Source organism: Rhinolophus ferrumequinum, chromosome 9, assembly GCF_004115265.2.
Source record: "Rhinolophus ferrumequinum isolate MPI-CBG mRhiFer1 chromosome 9, mRhiFer1_v1.p, whole genome shotgun sequence".
NCBI classification, from domain to species: Eukaryota; Metazoa; Chordata; class Mammalia; order Chiroptera; family Rhinolophidae; genus Rhinolophus; species Rhinolophus ferrumequinum.
Window position 1 is genome coordinate 68,988,754 of NC_046292.1, and position 17,408 is coordinate 69,006,161.

The 17,408-nt window shown below is 33.0% G+C and overlaps 1 protein-coding gene across 1 annotated transcript in view; it reads right to left on the reverse strand.

The window, feature by feature from the left end:
- HFM1 (helicase for meiosis 1) overlaps positions 1-17,408 on the reverse strand; it is a 133,210-nt gene that overhangs the window by 62,292 nt on the left and 53,510 nt on the right. The window contains exons 7-18 of the mRNA XM_033114766.1: positions 14,779-14,849; positions 14,197-14,329; positions 13,378-13,529; positions 12,720-12,797; positions 12,322-12,471; positions 9,864-10,064; positions 9,689-9,777; positions 3,929-3,972; positions 3,723-3,824; positions 3,179-3,324; positions 1,982-2,076; positions 255-388 (exon numbers count right to left, since the gene is read on the reverse strand). Of these exons, the coding sequence (XP_032970657.1) occupies positions 255-388; positions 1,982-2,076; positions 3,179-3,324; positions 3,723-3,824; positions 3,929-3,972; positions 9,689-9,777; positions 9,864-10,064; positions 12,322-12,471; positions 12,720-12,797; positions 13,378-13,529; positions 14,197-14,329; positions 14,779-14,849 (1,395 nt within the window). The remainder of the gene's footprint in view (positions 1-254; positions 389-1,981; positions 2,077-3,178; positions 3,325-3,722; positions 3,825-3,928; positions 3,973-9,688; positions 9,778-9,863; positions 10,065-12,321; positions 12,472-12,719; positions 12,798-13,377; positions 13,530-14,196; positions 14,330-14,778; positions 14,850-17,408) is intronic.

Below are 17,408 nucleotides of genomic sequence, written 5' to 3' on the forward strand. Positions count from 1 at the left end.
TTTTTATTTGAGTTAATTTTCTTTCTAAAATGTGTATTTTTAATGGTGCTGTTTTCAAACTTTATTGAAAGACTAGAAATGAGATAAAGATTTCCCACATGTGTCTACTCTTGCCTTTAAATGTATTTATGACTGTTGTTACTTTTGTTTCTGTTACCTATCAATTTTTATAATCTATTCTGTGACCTATTAAAATAAATATAGGCCAAGCTGCCTTCAAAAAATTACTACTTTTCCAAGTAAAAGGAACAAACCATAATGAGACGGATTTTTCAAGGCTCTGATATAAAGCAAAGTTGATCGTATCCATTCCAAAGCAATATTCACATCTGTGATGGTATGCAATACTATTTCTGCATTTAAGTGCTCAATAAGATGTTTGTGTAAACTAATGGGGAAAAAAAAACACCTTTGCATTAGTAACATGCATTTCAATGCCATAGCTCTTACTGTTTTAAACTTCAATAATATTTTGGATAATTCAATAATATAATTGAATAACATACTCATTGCTACTTTAATAATTCATGAAAGATAACTTAAGTTTCAAAAATATAAGAGAAAACAGTTAAAAGTCAGTTCAACTTTTAAAAAGATTATATATTTATCTCTAATTCATGACTCTAGGAGACATTATTGCTTTAAAAAATTAGGGTGGGGAATGACAACAAATAACAAGCGTTGGTGAGGATGTGGAGATAAGGTAACTCGGGTGCACTGTTGGTGGGATTATAAATTAGTACAGTCACTATGGAAAACAGCATAGAGTCCTCAAACAATTAAAAATAGAACGACTCTATGACCCATCAATTCCACTTATGTGTATTTATGGGAAGAAAACAAAAACACTAATTTGAAAAGATATATGCACTCCTATGTTCACTGCAGTATTGTTTGCAATAGCCAAGATACGGAAGCGACCTAGGTGTCCATCAATATATGAACAGACAAAGAAAATGTATGGTATGTACACACGTACACACACACGCACGCGTGCACACACACACACACACACACACACACACACACACAATGGAATATTACTTAGCCATAAAAAAGAATGAAATCTTGCCATTTGAGACAACATTGATGGACCTAGAGAGTATTATGTTAAACAAAATAAGTCAGAGAAATACAAATACTGTATGATTTCACTTATATGTGGAATATAAAAAACAAACAAAATGAAACAGAAACAAACACAGATACACAGAACAAACAGATGGTTGCCAGAGGGGAAGGGAGCGGGGGTTTAGCTGGTAAAGGGGGAGGAGATTAAGAAGTACAAACTTCACATTATAAAATAAGTCACAGGGATGTAAAGTACAGCATAGGGAATAGAGTCAATAATATGGTAATAACTACGTAGAGCGACAGATGGTTACTAGACTTATTGTGGTGATTACTTTGTAAGGTATATAAATGTGGAATAACTATGTTGTACACCTGAAACTAATAAAATATTTTATGTTGTATGTCAACTATAATTAAAAATAAATTTTAAAAAGATAAATAAAATCTAAAAAAAAGGGTCAGGAGTGAATTATATCTTATTTTCTCCAAGAGTATTATAATAAAATACTTTACTGAAAGGTCTCAGATTGCCTATGTCTTTATCATTAAATAAATTTTAAAGATGTAGAGATGTGAAAATTATATTCCTTCTCTTATGACTAATTTGGACTTTTATAATAAGGACACATGATACTACATGCTAAGAAACACTGCTAAACAAAAACGTTTTTAACTATTAAATTTTTTAAAAGGATACAAACTTTCTGGTTAGATTATTGAAAAATTTTAAGTAAATGGTCTTAGAAAAGCCCCTAACCAAATTTCTTTTTAACATACTCATATATATATACATACATATATATATATATATATATATATATATATATGTATGTATATATATATATACACACACATATATATGTATATTATATTAACAATATCTTTTTTGGAATATTTTCTGTATTACCTGCTTTCTACAGTGTCACTACAAGCCAAGACCTGAATATACTTCTCTTTTGTATTTAACCGAGTCATAATGACTGCAGTAGCTGTAGTGTCAAACTGAAAAAAAACACACACACACAAATACACATACAGAGAGAAATTAAGTAAAGAAGAGCACTAATTGATACCAGTCCTCTTCAAAAACTCAAGACTTTGATTTTATATTAAACAGTTCCTTGTCTTAAACACCAGGTCAAAAAGGCCTTAAAAATGCTTCTGAATTTGAATGTTAACTGAAAATTTAAGTTTTGTAATGTGTATGGGCTGATTTTTAATTGTCACAATACCTGGGGACCATTATAGGCATTTTGTGCTAGGATCCAGCAATGCTACATGTTCTGCAATGCATCAAGACCTACACAATGAAAAACCGTCCCATACAAAATGCCAATAGCATCCCCCTTCAGAGTAAAAACAAAAACAAAAAAACTCAAAACCAAAAAAACCTTTAACAGCATATACATTCAGAAACCCCACCATTCATCAAACAATGAGAGTTTAGATTGCGTGGAGGGAGTATGTATCCCTTGGTGAGACTTCTTTTACACTTCTACTCCTCGATTAAAGTTGATTTTCTCAGTTTCATTTATTTTTAAAACTAATTCAAACATGAAATCTTAATCTTTTGTTTAACAAAAATACACAAAAAGATTTTCTGTTTTTTTTACTTTGTCTTTAAAATAATTTACGGGCCTGCCAGTGGCTCAGGTGGTTGGAGTGCCGTTCTCCTAATGCCAAGGTTATTGGTTCGATTCCCACTTGGGCCAGTGAGCTGCACCCTCTATAGCTAAGATTGTGAACATTGGCTCTCCCTAGAGCTGGGCTGCCATGAGCAGCCGGAGGTTGGTGTGAGCTGCAGTGTGCTGACAGGAGCAGCTGGTGGCCAGCGTGAGTGGCCGTGGGGCTGTTGTGTGCTGCCGTGGACTGCTGTGCTGCCGTGGGGTACCGTGAGCTGCTGCTGTGAGCAGCCGACAGACAACCAGTGACCGACTGCCTCAGCTGGGGGGAGCGCAAGGCTCATAATACCAGCATGGGCCAGGGAATTAAGTCCTATACAACTGAACTGAGAAACAACAGCTTGAACCGGAGTGGCGGGGAGGCGGAAAAAGGGGGGGGAAAAAAAGTAATAATTTACAAAAAGTAAAACACTGTCACTTACTTGAGGTCGACCAGCTCTACCAATCATCTGTAGAATATCTGTTTCACTGTACTCTTCAAACATTCCTCCAGCATAATGCATTGTAGATTTTATAACTACTAGGTGAGCAGGCAAATTTACTCCCATAGCTAAAGTACTGGTAGTAACTGCATCAGATTAAGGAATATTACTTTCAAGACATTTAATTTTATTGCTTCAGGTAGACGTTTTCTTATAAAAGATATTTTTATAAATGTAATAAAGACATATATATATATAGGGGATTTATTTAAAAAGTAAGAAAACATTACAATGTAAAATAATATATCTTAAAACTAAAAAATTTTTAAATTCTTACTTTTCAAATTGTGCTATATTCAGTAACATGATAAAGAACTAAAACTACTAAGGAGTTTACTATAGCATGTATATATGCATGGATATTTACATAATTTTTGGACTTGGGAGTAAAGCACAAGTCAGTCAGAATACTTGAACTTTTTCTTTTATCCTCTTAAAAATAATTTTCAAAAATATAATATCCACAAGAATATGTTTTACTTACAGAGAACTGGTAGATCTCCAACAGTAAAAGCTCCTTCAACTACTTTTCTATCTGACAACTCCATACCAGCATGATGATAAGCAACACCATGTATTAAGATATCTATAATAGAAATATATCATTTGTTACATACTGTTAATATTTCATCAGTAATTGACTCTTTATCTATATCTGAAATGCTATTAAAAAATTATCTCTAAACCTACCTCTCAATTTTGAATCTCTTATGGAATATGCACACTTCTGTAACCTATTTAAAAATACCATAAAATTATTGAGTTATTCCCATAAACATCAAAAACATTTGTGAAGCTTAAAGATATAAAAATATTTTCATAATATCATTATTTCAAAATTATCTTTAAGAAGTAGAGAATATCTAACTTTCATATTCAGAAGTTCCTAATTTTACGACTCAAAAAAAAATCAAATAACCTTATTTAAAAATGAACAAAAAACCTGAATAGAAAAATTTCCAAAGAAGACATACAAATGACAGTACATGAAAAGGTGTTCAGTATCATTAATCATCAGGGAAATGCAAGTCAAAACCACAATTAGAATGTACCTCATACCTTTTACAATGGTCATTATCAAAAAGAAAAGAGGTAATAAGTGCTGGCGAGGATGTGGAGAAAGGAGCCCTGTGCACTGTTGGTGAAGCCAACAGTGAAATAAATTGGTGCAGTCTATGGAAAACAGTATGGAGGTCCCTCAAAAACTTAAAAATAGAACTACCTTATGACCCAGCAATCCCACTTCTGGGTTATAATCAAAGGATACAAAATCAGTATCTCAAAAAGATATCTGTACTGCCATGTTCATTGCAGCATTATTCACAATAGCCAAGTACGGAAACAACCTAAGTTATCTGTCAACAGATGAATGGATAAAGAACATGTGGTATATACACACCACATGGAATATTATTCAGCCTTAGAAAAGAAGGAAATTCTTCTGCCTTTTGCAACAACTGGATGAATCTGGAGGGCATTATGCTAAGTGAACTTAGAAAAAAAAAAAAGACCAGCTCATATAAACACAGTAGAAAAGTGGCTACCAAGAGCTGAGAATGGGAGAAACTAGGGAGAAGTTGGAAAAAGGATACAAACTTGGGGAAAAAAAAGTCCCTAATTTATCATATGTAACATTGAAGTTCATTCAATTTTAAATCAGGAATTTGGAAAATGCACTTTCCACAGGAAAAAACATTACAAATGGTGATTATTTCATGGGTCAAAATACAAGTCTACTCCCATAATTTACCTGAATAACAATTCCTAAACCTCTGCTGCATCACTAATAAGTAAACCTAAAAATATAGAAATAAGAAATAGTTGTTTATTGTGTTCTGAGATATGGCATTTAAATCTAGGTTAGAAGAGAGGAGGAAGTTAAGAGTTTCTTGACAATTTGAAAAGGAATTCTCGGTACTTTTGAAGATTTTGTAGGTTGGTAGGGTTGGTTCTTAATTATGTATAAGAACCTTCAAATTAGTGTTTTTCCATTTCCTTGTTGCAGACATGACGCTAGCAGGCATTATTTTTAATATAACATTCACAACTTTTTAAAGGATTCATAATAATGAAGAGAGGGCAACAGGAAAGGACATGCTAGTATTAAGCACAAACTTTGTGTTACGCACTGTAGGTGTCTTAGACATGGTGTCTTATTTAGCTCTCACAATGATATAGTGAGACAGATAGTTGATTTCCACATATTCACCACTGATTAAGCAATTGAAGCTGAAAGAAGTTAAGTAATGCACCCAATGGTAGATAGCTAGTAAAAGTGGCAGCACTGCAATTCAAATCTGGATCTCTAGCTTCGTGCTCTATCTAATAACAGCATTTTATTCCTGGAAAAACAGGTGGATAAAGAAAGAAAGAAGGGGGGAGGCAAAGAGTGAAAAAGAAAAGAATTGAAGGAGAAGAAATTTTCCTTAAGTAACTAGACAAGAGTGAGAAATGAGAAAAGGATTTATGGTATACACTTCTGTGTAAGAAAATGATTATCTGAAATAAAATGAGCTAATTTGTCTGCAGCAGACAACAGAGTAAAAGGGAGAGGATGGAATACATATTAAGGGTACTTATATGTTACCTATTTTAGTTCCTTATTCATGTAGATAGGTTTAGATCAAAAATGCTAATTATTAAGTATTCACTTTGGGAGGCTATATAGTTATCTATGTGAATGATGCCACTATTACACAAAGAATTCCATAAGTTTTTTAAAACTCCCTTCAGAGTTACTTTATGAGTAAGAAAGTAAGTCTCATTATTTGACAGCCACATCTGTTTCTAAATAAATGTCACGTACCCCAACTTGATCGAATTGTTTATTCACCCTACAAGTAGAAGGCTCCAAACTCACAGCTACTTATAGCCTCTTTATACCTATACTTTTTTTGAAATTCTAGTTTTACTTTGCTGCTAGTTTTATAATGAACTGGTCGACTTGTTTTTGAAACCTCATCTTTGTTAAAAAAAAAAACATTTAGAAAATTAATAATCAAGAATGTTATAAAACCAAGGGCAACTAGTATGAAAACTGTCAATCACGATTTGATTATAGAAAAGGTTTTTGCCAGCAAAAAGACCTAATAATGGATGCATACATTTCCCCAATATGCTTGATTACTAGCCGTAAGTAGCCAAAGAATCTTCTGATTAAAACAAAAAGCTCAGGAAACATTCTCACTGAGAAAACTACCAATTAACTTCCTGAAGTTAACCAAGAAATTTCAATGTGTAGAAATATCTTGTTATTTAAATGCCTGATACAATAGAATAATTATGTAATAAAAAGCTAAAGAGACCAGAGTACAAAAAGGTTGGGCATGTTAGATAGGTTTAGAAACCTTAGTAACAGAATCTGGGACTTGATGGGCAAAAAGAAATCTTGTGGGAGTTGCTAGAACGTGACTGGTTAAAGTGAAGTGATGTAAGCAGTAGTTTTTTTTCCTAGTCCACACCAACTCAAAATGGCATTCCATTCCTTTTCACTTACACTTATCTCAGGGAATGCATCAAAAGCAGAACATACAAATAAAATCTATTCAATGGTTTATTATTCTTAATCAAAGATTGACTGTGACATATAATAAATATTCTTTGATGTATAAAATAAAGAGATGGGTAGAAAGAAATCTGTGCTATGATTACATTTTTAGTATTAATTTCACTTTCTCCCTTTCTATCCACCTTTCAGAGGTCATCTACTTTTTGGCTGTAAGCTCTTTGTTGGTTTCTCACTCTCTCTGGCTCTCTACTGTATTTTATTGCCTAATTATGCTTTGTTGATGTTTGTAATAAAAGCATTACTCTACATGCTTCACAAACTAGAGATTTTTTTTTCATATGGCAGTAACTAAGGGGATCAAGTAAAGTCCTTGAAGTGGAAGTAAAATTATGAAAATAGTACACAGGGTATGGATAGGTGGCTACATAGGTAATTCGTTCATGAACTAAATGGCCAGAGATCCATCTTTTTAGTGGATGGAAAGCCAAAGAATGTCAGAAAAGTAGGGTGTTGTCCTCCAGGCTTGGTACACATCTTGGGTTGACAACGTGACCAGAGGTAGCCACAGGATAGACTCATAATTGGAAAGTTGATCTGATCCAAAGTGGAGAAAAGTACACCCTCTCAATCCAAAATTAGTTAGAAAAATCAGTATCTGCTCATATCCACATGTAATTATCCAATTCAATTTTAGTGTGAGGTCTATCACTAAACATTTTTATTGATTCCTAAAAGTTGTTACTAATAATACTAAGAAGCTAATACTCATTAAGTAGTAACCATGTGCTGGCACTCTGCTGAGACTTGCTGGTAATACTGAGTGGTAAACAAGATGACCGTAAGTCCTCCTTTCCTCAGTAAGTTTACAATCTAATGATTAGAACAGATATTAAAATTACAATCAAACAAGAGTATTTATTACAATTATAGTAAGTGCTATGAAATAAAAGTACAGAATACCTATAAAAGTAAATAAAGGAAAACTGAGGATCACAGAAAACTTCCCAAGAGACAGATATTAAAGGTGAAACTTGAAGGATGAATGAGACTTAGGTAAAAAACCATTCAAAGCAAAGAAAACCCAATGCAGGAAAGCCCTGTATAACAGGTAACATTTCGGCATATTCACAAAACAGAGAGCCCAATGTGGCTTGACGATAGTGAGCAAAGGGGGAGCAAGGTCATGAGTCTGGAGAATTAGTCAGACATCACATGCAGGTTATACAGGCTATTGAAGGCCATGTTAAGGATTTTGGATTTTATCCTGATGACAATAAGAAACTATTAAAGGGTTTAAGGCAGGAAACTAACATACGAAGTCTGACAATTAAGTTCGGGAACTTGTTGCAATGATGTTGCTAACCTTTTTTGATATCAGAGGGATTATTCATTATGAATTTGTACCAACTGGACAAACAGTTAACCAAGTTTACTATTTGGAAGTGCTGAAAAGGCTGCGTGAAAAAGGTAGATGAAAACGACCTAAACTTTTCACCAACAATTCATGGCTCTTGCATCACAACAATGCACCAGCTCACACGGCACTGTCTGTGAGGGAATTTTTAGCCAGGAAACAACTTTATTGGGACACCCTCCCTACTCACCTGATCTGGCCCACAGTGACATCTTTCTTTACCTGAAGATAAAGGAAATATTGAAAGGAAGACATTTGGATGACATTCAGGACATCAAGGATAATACGATGACAGCTCTGATGGCCATTCCAGAAAAAGAGTTCCAAAATTACTTTGAAGGATGAACTATGCGCTGGTGTCGATGCATAGCTTCCCAAGGGGAGTACTTCGAAGATGACCATAGTGATATTCAGCAATGAGGAATGTGGCACTTTTTCTAGGATGAGTTCGCGAACTTACTTGTCAGACCTTGTATTTATATTTGCAAGTTTAAACAATCATTCTGCGATGTAGATAATAGACTGAAGAGGAATACTGTGTGTGTGAGTTCAACAGATTCTGCAAAAGATTAATAGGGATTTGAACTAGGGATTTGGCTGTGCTGATGTAAACAAAAATGATATACTTGAGATATATATAGAAGTAAGAATAAATAGAACTTAGTGAGTGACTGCTGATGGGGAGGAAAGTGAGAGAGATGTCAATGATGGGTTTCTGCCGTGATCCACTAGGGAGATATTGTATAATTAAAATGGGGAACACTGAAGGAGAAGCTGGTTTGAGAGAAAGAACCAAAGTTCTATTTCGGAATAATGACTTTGAGATGCCCACAGAAATACAGTTGGAGATGTCAGTTAGGCAAATGGACAGTAGACATGGAGATGAAAATGGAAGTCTGAATTAGAAATATAAATTTAGGAATTAACATATATAGATATGTGTGTACATATATTCTTTGAACACACGGGATAGATACAAATACCTAGGAACGTGGAATTAGAAAGAATAAAATTTGGAAAGAACCCTCAGAATGTTAACATTTTAAGAGTTAATATGTTGAGAGTTGGGTAGAAGAGGTGAAAAAGGGACTGAGTATGAGCCGTCAGCCAAGTAGGAAGAAACTTGGTAGAGGACGATCATGGAAGCACAGACTTCAGAGTTTTTAAATAAGGAGGGAGTGATCGAATGTGTTAGAGGCTCTTGGGAGATCAATTAGCAAGACCCCCTTTAGTGAAAGATTACAACAGATGCTGGATTCAAAGTGGGTAAAAAAATGAAAACAGCAATATGAATAATCTTTCAAGTAATCTGGCTATGAAATAAAGTAGACAGGATCATAGTTGCGCTAAGACTCATTATCTAACTTAATTCTCAAAACTAATATTATAGGAAAGAACAGATAAGGAAATTGAGGCTTGGAGAGGTCAAGTAACTTGAAAAGGTTAAGGAATGAACCCAGTTTCCTCATCTCATCTAGGTGATCCCTGTAAGTCTTTCTACCTCCAAGAAAAAAGTGAAAAACCATACCTCTGTTTCTGTTCCACAGTCATAATAAATTTAGCATCTTTCACAAGAACAGAAGCAGCCTGTTGTACACCTTTCCTTGTTGCACAAAACTAAAAAATATGAATGAATAATATTTGTATGAGTCATATTAAAAACCGAACATTACACTGAAAAATAAGCAATCAACAGTCCATACCACAAGTGTGGGTTTCTGATCAGAGTACGTTTGTATAACACTGGCGATTTTGTAGTTGAGGGTTAAATCAAACTTAAATTCAGTTTGGTTACTACTGCAGGGAAATCCAAGAACTACTTTCCGAAGTTTCACCGGTCTATGTCTCTCATCCATTTTCAGACATACAGCAGGTCTTTCACCATCTGAAAGCCATTCTGCAATCTTTAAATTGAAATATATACATTAAAAGTTTATTCTAATAACGTTTTATGGCTAAAAATAATCCAATTTATAGACCACTTTAAAGTATAAAAATATTTAATCAAGTAGTCTTTTTCAATATTACATATTTCTTTACCACGATTCTATTGATATATTGGTAAATATTATCAATAGCAGTATTTCAAGATTATACCCACTTTTCACCATGGTAAACTTCCAATTAATTATTATTTTGTTTTATTTTCCTTCTTCAGAGTCTAGAGCAAAATTAAAATTGATTTTGGCAGAGAAATTGAACTTGTCACTATCACTGTAACTTCTTTGCTATTTTTCAGAACTATGCCTAGATACGAATGACACTTTTGTGTTGTCCTAAATACTAGGTGAAGAATAGAAAGTAATGGTTGGCTTAGATTGGTAAGGGTGGACAAGTTTTAAACAAAGAACAAATAACACTTGAAAGATGGCAGTGCCAAAAGCACATTTCAGACTCAATGCTATAGTCACTAGTTGGAACTGTAGTGAGCAATGGTGAGCAACACCTATCTTCACATAGCCTGCTTCATAATCAGGCTTCATGCCCTGCTATGAACCTGATCATTGCTTTGACTGGGAGATGGATTAATGAGTTTCTAGTTGCAAAGGAAGGAATTATTAAAACAAGCTATCATGGGTAGGGATGAGATCACACAAGAATTCACAGTTTGAGAATGGCAAAAGGCCAATGACAAAGATCTTAATTTAGGGAAAAACTGAGAAAGAGGACTTGTAGAAAAGAGGAATAGCTTTCTCAGAAGTAATGATTATCATAAGGGCGAAGAGAGTTTCAAGAATTACAGGATATGGATATTTAATTATTGCTTACAAATCAATAAAAAAAAGTTTAGCATCCCAATGTGAAAAAAAAAGACATAATCTGGGAAGTTGCAAAAATAGAACTTAAGGTGGTTAATAACAATTAAAAATATTTACTTCAGGAAAAATCAATGCAGTACAAAATTTTAAATAAGATACCATTTTAAACAAGAAAGTTGACAACTACTGAAAAGTAATAATAACTAATAACTTCATTATTATACTATCTAGTATTAGAATACAGAGAAATGGCTGATAGTAAAAGTGTAAATGAATATAATATTTATCAAAAGCACTATGTTCTTAGAATTTTATATACCTTTTGACTCAGTTATTCTACTATAGAAGTTCATCCTAAGGATATAATCATGTTTTCAAAGATATATTACTTTCAGTATGATTTACAATACCAAAAATGGAAATAATCTTCCAGCATTAAGGTATTAAATTATAATAAAACCACAAAATTGTATTAAAGAATATTTAATGACATAAAAACATTTGTAGGTGACACACGAGTCATAAAAGAGTATGTACATTATGATTCCATCCACACATCTGGAAAGACAAACACTAAATTTTTGTTGTTTATACGAGTATACACTTAAAATTTTTCTCTATTATTTTTGAGAATGAACAAAACAAGCTGTAATTTTAAGAGCAAAAAAATGATTAATTGTGCCATTAAAGATAAAGGCAAAATTTTCCATTGGATTAGACAATATACCAGGTATTTGTGAAAACACTTTTTAAGAAGTAGCATGGGGAAAAAGTCATGTTATAGTAAGCTGAGAAGTAAATAGGAGTGAGAAAGCAGAGTGAGGTTATACTATTTTTCAAGTTTGAAAAAAAATTGAAAAAAAATTAGAACATATTTTCATATAGATAAAATTGCATACAATTATTTCTTTACATGTCCATGTACCCCATTAACTATGAGATCCTCCTCAAGGGCAGGGTCTATGTTTTCACTTTTGCATCGATTGTTAGTGCTTACCACAATGCGTAGAATTGGGGGAGGTGGATGGTAATCATCTAACCAATTATTTTTATTCTCCACCATACTCTGCTATACAACTAGAGTCAGCTAGTTACAACAACCATACATATTATTAGTCAAGTTATTATGAGGTATCTGAAACCCACAAAACTAAGGCTTTAAAATACTAGCAGACAACACACTTGTACCAAAAATATTTTATTAAAAATAATCAACCAAATTTTATGGGATTAATACTGCCTTACCTATGAAATCTAACCATTACTTTCTATAACATACATTCTTATTAAATTGATTAGGTGATTTACAGAAAAAAACAACCCTCACTTTTCTCTAAGATTAAAATGCTTAAATATTTTACTAGTCATGAAAAAAATCTTATAGACTAAAATTCTAACTTACATCCTCAGCATTTGGAATTGTTGCAGATACAGCTATGAATCTCATCGGAATCATATTTTCTAAAGTATGAGACAAAGACTTTACAGTTTTCATTCTGCTGACTACAACTTCAAGAGTTGGTCCACGATTTTCATCTTTTACAATATGTACCTAAGAAAAAAGTCAAGACAAAATCATTAGCTATTAAAATAAAAATCTATCTAATCAATTAAAATGTGCAACAATATTAACACTCTTCCTTAAGAAAGTAAGTATTTTCCAATTGAAATAATAAAAGAAACATAGTTTGGATGAAAATGTCGTGATTCTTTCTATCCATTCTAGTAATCTTTTTTCTTTCTATCCATTCTAGTAATCTTTTTATGTTTATCTCTGAAAGTAAATAATGTGTTCACTACCTCATCAATGAGAAATAGTCGAACCAGTTGAACCAAAGAATTGTCTCTCCATTTCCTAGTCATGCTATCCCATTTCTCCTAGAGAAAGAAATGCAAGTGCTTTAATATGATAAGGGATTATAAAAAATGTTATTTAGATAGCAATAAAATTTTAACATGCCATGTTACAAATGATGGGCAACATTTTAGTTAACATCTTAAAAGTATCCTGGAAAAGATATAAAGATTAAAAATTTTTTTAAGGATTTCGACAGTCCTACAAGTGTTTTAAAAACTGAACCCCCATTTATTTTTAAGTTTAACCAAAAATATTCAAAATTATAGTCTAATTACCTTTTGTAAGCTCTATCAGGTCCTCCCTCAGTAATACATAATATTTGGGTACAAGAATATAAGCAGCAAGTCTGATTACAAAGTATCCACAATAACAAATTGCCTATTCATACCTTTCGCCTTGTTTTCCCATTTGGTTGTTTTTCTTTTGCTTATTGATTTGTAAGCATTCCTTATATATCCTGAAAACTACTACCTTTAGTTTGTTTTTTACATTGCAAACATATTCTTCTACTTTGTATTTCTTTTAACTTTTTTTCTTGCTGAAGAGAAATAGATGTTTTCTAATAAACCAAGGAAATAATAAAGTATAAATAACACCTACTGGAGTCGTCATAATAATATGTGCATGCTGAATCTCAAACAGGTCATCCATTACTGTATCTCCAGTGAGTTCTTTACAATTCAGTCCTATTGGTCCAAATTTTTCTTTCCAGTCGTCAAAACGCTGACTACACAGGGCTTTTATTGGTGCCACTATAACAATATAAGATATTTATTTTGAATGTCAGTGAAATTTTAAAATTATTTTCACAAAAATGTCGGTTAATAAAATTACAGTAAAAATACATATCTAGGTTCTGCCTAATATTTATAAACTAAAAGTTAATAGAAGCATCTTATTTAGAGTTATAAAGAGGTAATCACCAAACAGAACTAAAAACAGAAAACGAAGTGATTGCTCAGGGAATTGTAACTAAGAGTGAAGTGAGTTACGGCAAGAGATGATTGCTTTTTATTATAAGCCCTTTTATGATAACTGATACTTTTAACCATGTGCATAAATTACCTTGACGAAAAATTTAAAAATACATACATACCTAAGAAAAGAGAGTAGAGGTTCCTACGGAAATTTTTAGAATTACAAAATATTTGACTTTATTTGTTCATCTTGTCTGTCCTTTTAAAAATAAGCATGTAAAAGCCAAACTCTCAATTGAAATGTTCCTTTTTATTTACAACTCTGGGAAAATGTGTTTTGAATTAAAGGTAACAGACAAGACCAAAAATGATATGCTTTATTAAAAATGTATGGAAAACCAAATAAAAATTCCTATTGCTTGAACTTGAATTTATGTCTTACTTTTGCCTCAATGATTTTTCATTATTATAATTATTACTGTTAAAATATACAAATACTTACTGTAAACAATTTTGATGTTTGACCATGGCAATGGAACTTCCATTAGCAATCTTGTTATAGCAAGCTCAAACACCACAGTTTTCCCAGAACCAGTGGGAGCACAAATCACAAAATTCCTATCTGTGTAAAGAAGCTAAAAATAAAAATTAATCAATCATGGAATATATACAATTTTTCATTCACATTCTCAATTTATTAAAAAATATGCCTGAGGAAAACTCTACAGAATAACAGCGCCAACATTTTCATCTCTACCTTTATTAAAATTGTGCCCTTGCTCTAGATTCACCACCCTCAAACAATAACACTATTAATAATTTATCACCTTGTTTTATTTGTCAAAGTAAGATGCTAGGCCTAGAAAATCATTTCTTTAGCTACCAGAGAAATTTTTATAAACCTAATAGGTACATACCAACCCATCTATGAAAATCACATGCATGCACTTAACAAACATTTTTTTTACCAGTCACTGAGTATGTCACTGGGGACATAAAGATGAAAGTGATATAGTCCCTGCCCTTATAGAGCAAACAATCTAGTAAGAAAAGGCAGACAAGTAAGTAATTATACAATACTTACATCATCAAAAGCTTTGGACTGTATATAGTTGAAATATGGGAATTCTTTGAAAATACTTCTAAATTTTGCCGCTTAGAATAAAATCAAGGAGTCAAATATTTCGGAACTTTAAAAATTGGTTAATTTTAATTCAAAGATTAAGTTAAATTAATATTGACTGACAATATTTAATGATTAGGCTTTAATATTTGCTATTTATACATCATAAGGAATTAACAGATACAGAGGAGGAACCAAGATGGCAATAGAGAATACTCCTGAACTTCCCTCTTCTCACAGATCCACCAAATATACAGCCACTCAGAGAACAATTCCCTCTGAGAGAAATCCTGAAAATAATTGAGTGGCTCCTATACATTGGGCGAATGAGAAAATAAGACACTGAAATAGGTAGGAAAGGCTGAGACAACTCTAGCCATAAATCCCACCCCTGGCATAGCACCATACAACTGGGAAGGAATCCCCAACTTCCACCTTCTCCCTGAGGAGCAAAGGGTTTAAGCCACACATCTAGTGTCCAACTTTTAAGGCTCCCATCTGCAGGACAGGTCCCCAAAACACCCAGCTCTGTGAGCCAATAGGGCTTGCATTTATGAGTTCCACAGGACTACAGCAAACAAAGAAGCAGTTTTTATTTTTATTTTTTTGCCAGCCACAGAGACCATTTATTCATACAATATATGAATCACACTGCTCTTCTTTTCCCAAACATTAAAAATAAGTCAATTTATGTAAACATATTCAGTCTCTTGATTTACATTTGTTCGTTTTTGTTTTTGTTTTCAATTATATTTGACACTCAGTATTATTTTATATTAGTTTCAGGTGTACAGTGTAGTGGTTAGACATGTATATAATTTATGAAGTAATATCCCTGATTAGTCTAGTACCCACATGACACTATAGTTATTACAATATTTTGACTATATTCCCAGTGCTGTACTTTACATCCCTGTGACTATTTTGTAACTACCAATTTGTACTTCTTAATCCCTTCATCTCAGTCCCCCCAATCTCCTCTAATCTGGTAACCATCAGTTTGTTCTCTACATCTGAGTCTGTTTCTGGTTTATTTGTTTTGTTCTTTAGATTCCACATATAAATGAGACCATGTGGTATTTGTCTCCTCTGTCTAACTTATTTCACTTAGCATAATACCCTCTAGGTCTACCATGTTGTCCCAAATGGTAAGATTTTATTTTTTTATGGCTGAGTAATATTGCATTATATACGAGTATACGTACCAACTCATCCTTATCCAATCATCTATTGATGGACACTTAGGTTGCTTCCATATCTTGACTATTGTAACTAGTGCTGCAGTGAACATAGCAGTGCATACACCTTTTCGAATTAGTGTTTTGGATTTCTTCAGATAAATACAGAGAAGTGGAATTGCTGGGTCATAAGGTAATTCTATTTTTAAATTTTTGAGGAACTTCCAAACTGTTTTCCATAGTGGCTGCACCCTTTGCAATCCCACCACAGTGCACAAGGGTTCCCTTTTCTCCACATCCTAGCCAACACTTGTTATTTTTTGATTTATTGATGATAGCCATTCTGACAAGTGTGATGTAATATCTCATTGTGGTTTTATTTTGCATTTCTTGGTTGATTAGTGATGTGGAACATCTTTTCATGTGTGTATTGGCCATCTGTTTGTCCTCTTTGGAGAAATCTCTATTCAGGTCCTCTGCCCATTTTTAAATTGGATTGCTTCATTTTTTTCGTATTGAATTGTATGAGTTCTTTATAAATTTTGGATATTAACCCCTTATCAGATGTATCATTGGCAAAAATCTCCCATGCAGTAGGTTGTCATTTAATTTTGTTGATGGTTTCCTTTGCTGTGCAAAAACTTTTTAGTTTAATGTAGTCCCATTTATTTTTTTTCTTTTGTTTCCCTTGCCCGAGGAGCTACATAAGAAAAAAATATTACTGAGAGTATTCTCAGAGAGTTTACTTCCTATGTTTTCTTCTGAGAGTTCTATGGTTTTGGATCTTACATTTAAGTCCTTAATCCATTTTGAATTTATTCTTGTATATGGTGTGAGAAGGTAGTCCAGTTTCATTTTTTTCCATGTATCTGTCCAGTTTTCCAAGCATTATTTGTTGAAGAGACTGTCCTTAGCCTATTATATATTCTTGTCTCCTTTGTCATTGATTAATTAACCATATAGGTGTGGGTTTATTTGTGGACTCTCTATTCTGTTTCATTGATCTATGTGTCTGTTTTTATGCCAGTACAATGCTGTTTTGATTACTATGGCCTTGTGGTATAATTTGATATTATAGTAGGTGGCGTGATACCCCCAGCTTTGTTCTTTCTCAAATTGCATGGCTATTTGGGGTCTTCTATGGTTCCATATAAATTTTAGGATTATTTGTTAGAGTTCTGCGAAAAATACAATTGGTATTTTAAGAGGGATTGCATTGAATCTATAGATTGCTCTCAGTAGTATGGACATTTTAACGATGTTAATTCTTCCTATCCATGAGCACGGTATATGCTTCTGTTTATTTGTATCTTTTTCAACAACTTATAATTTTCCAAGTACAGGTCTTTTACCTCATTGGTTAAATTTATTCCGAGGTGGTTTCTTTTCTTGTTTTTTTTTTTTTTTTGATGG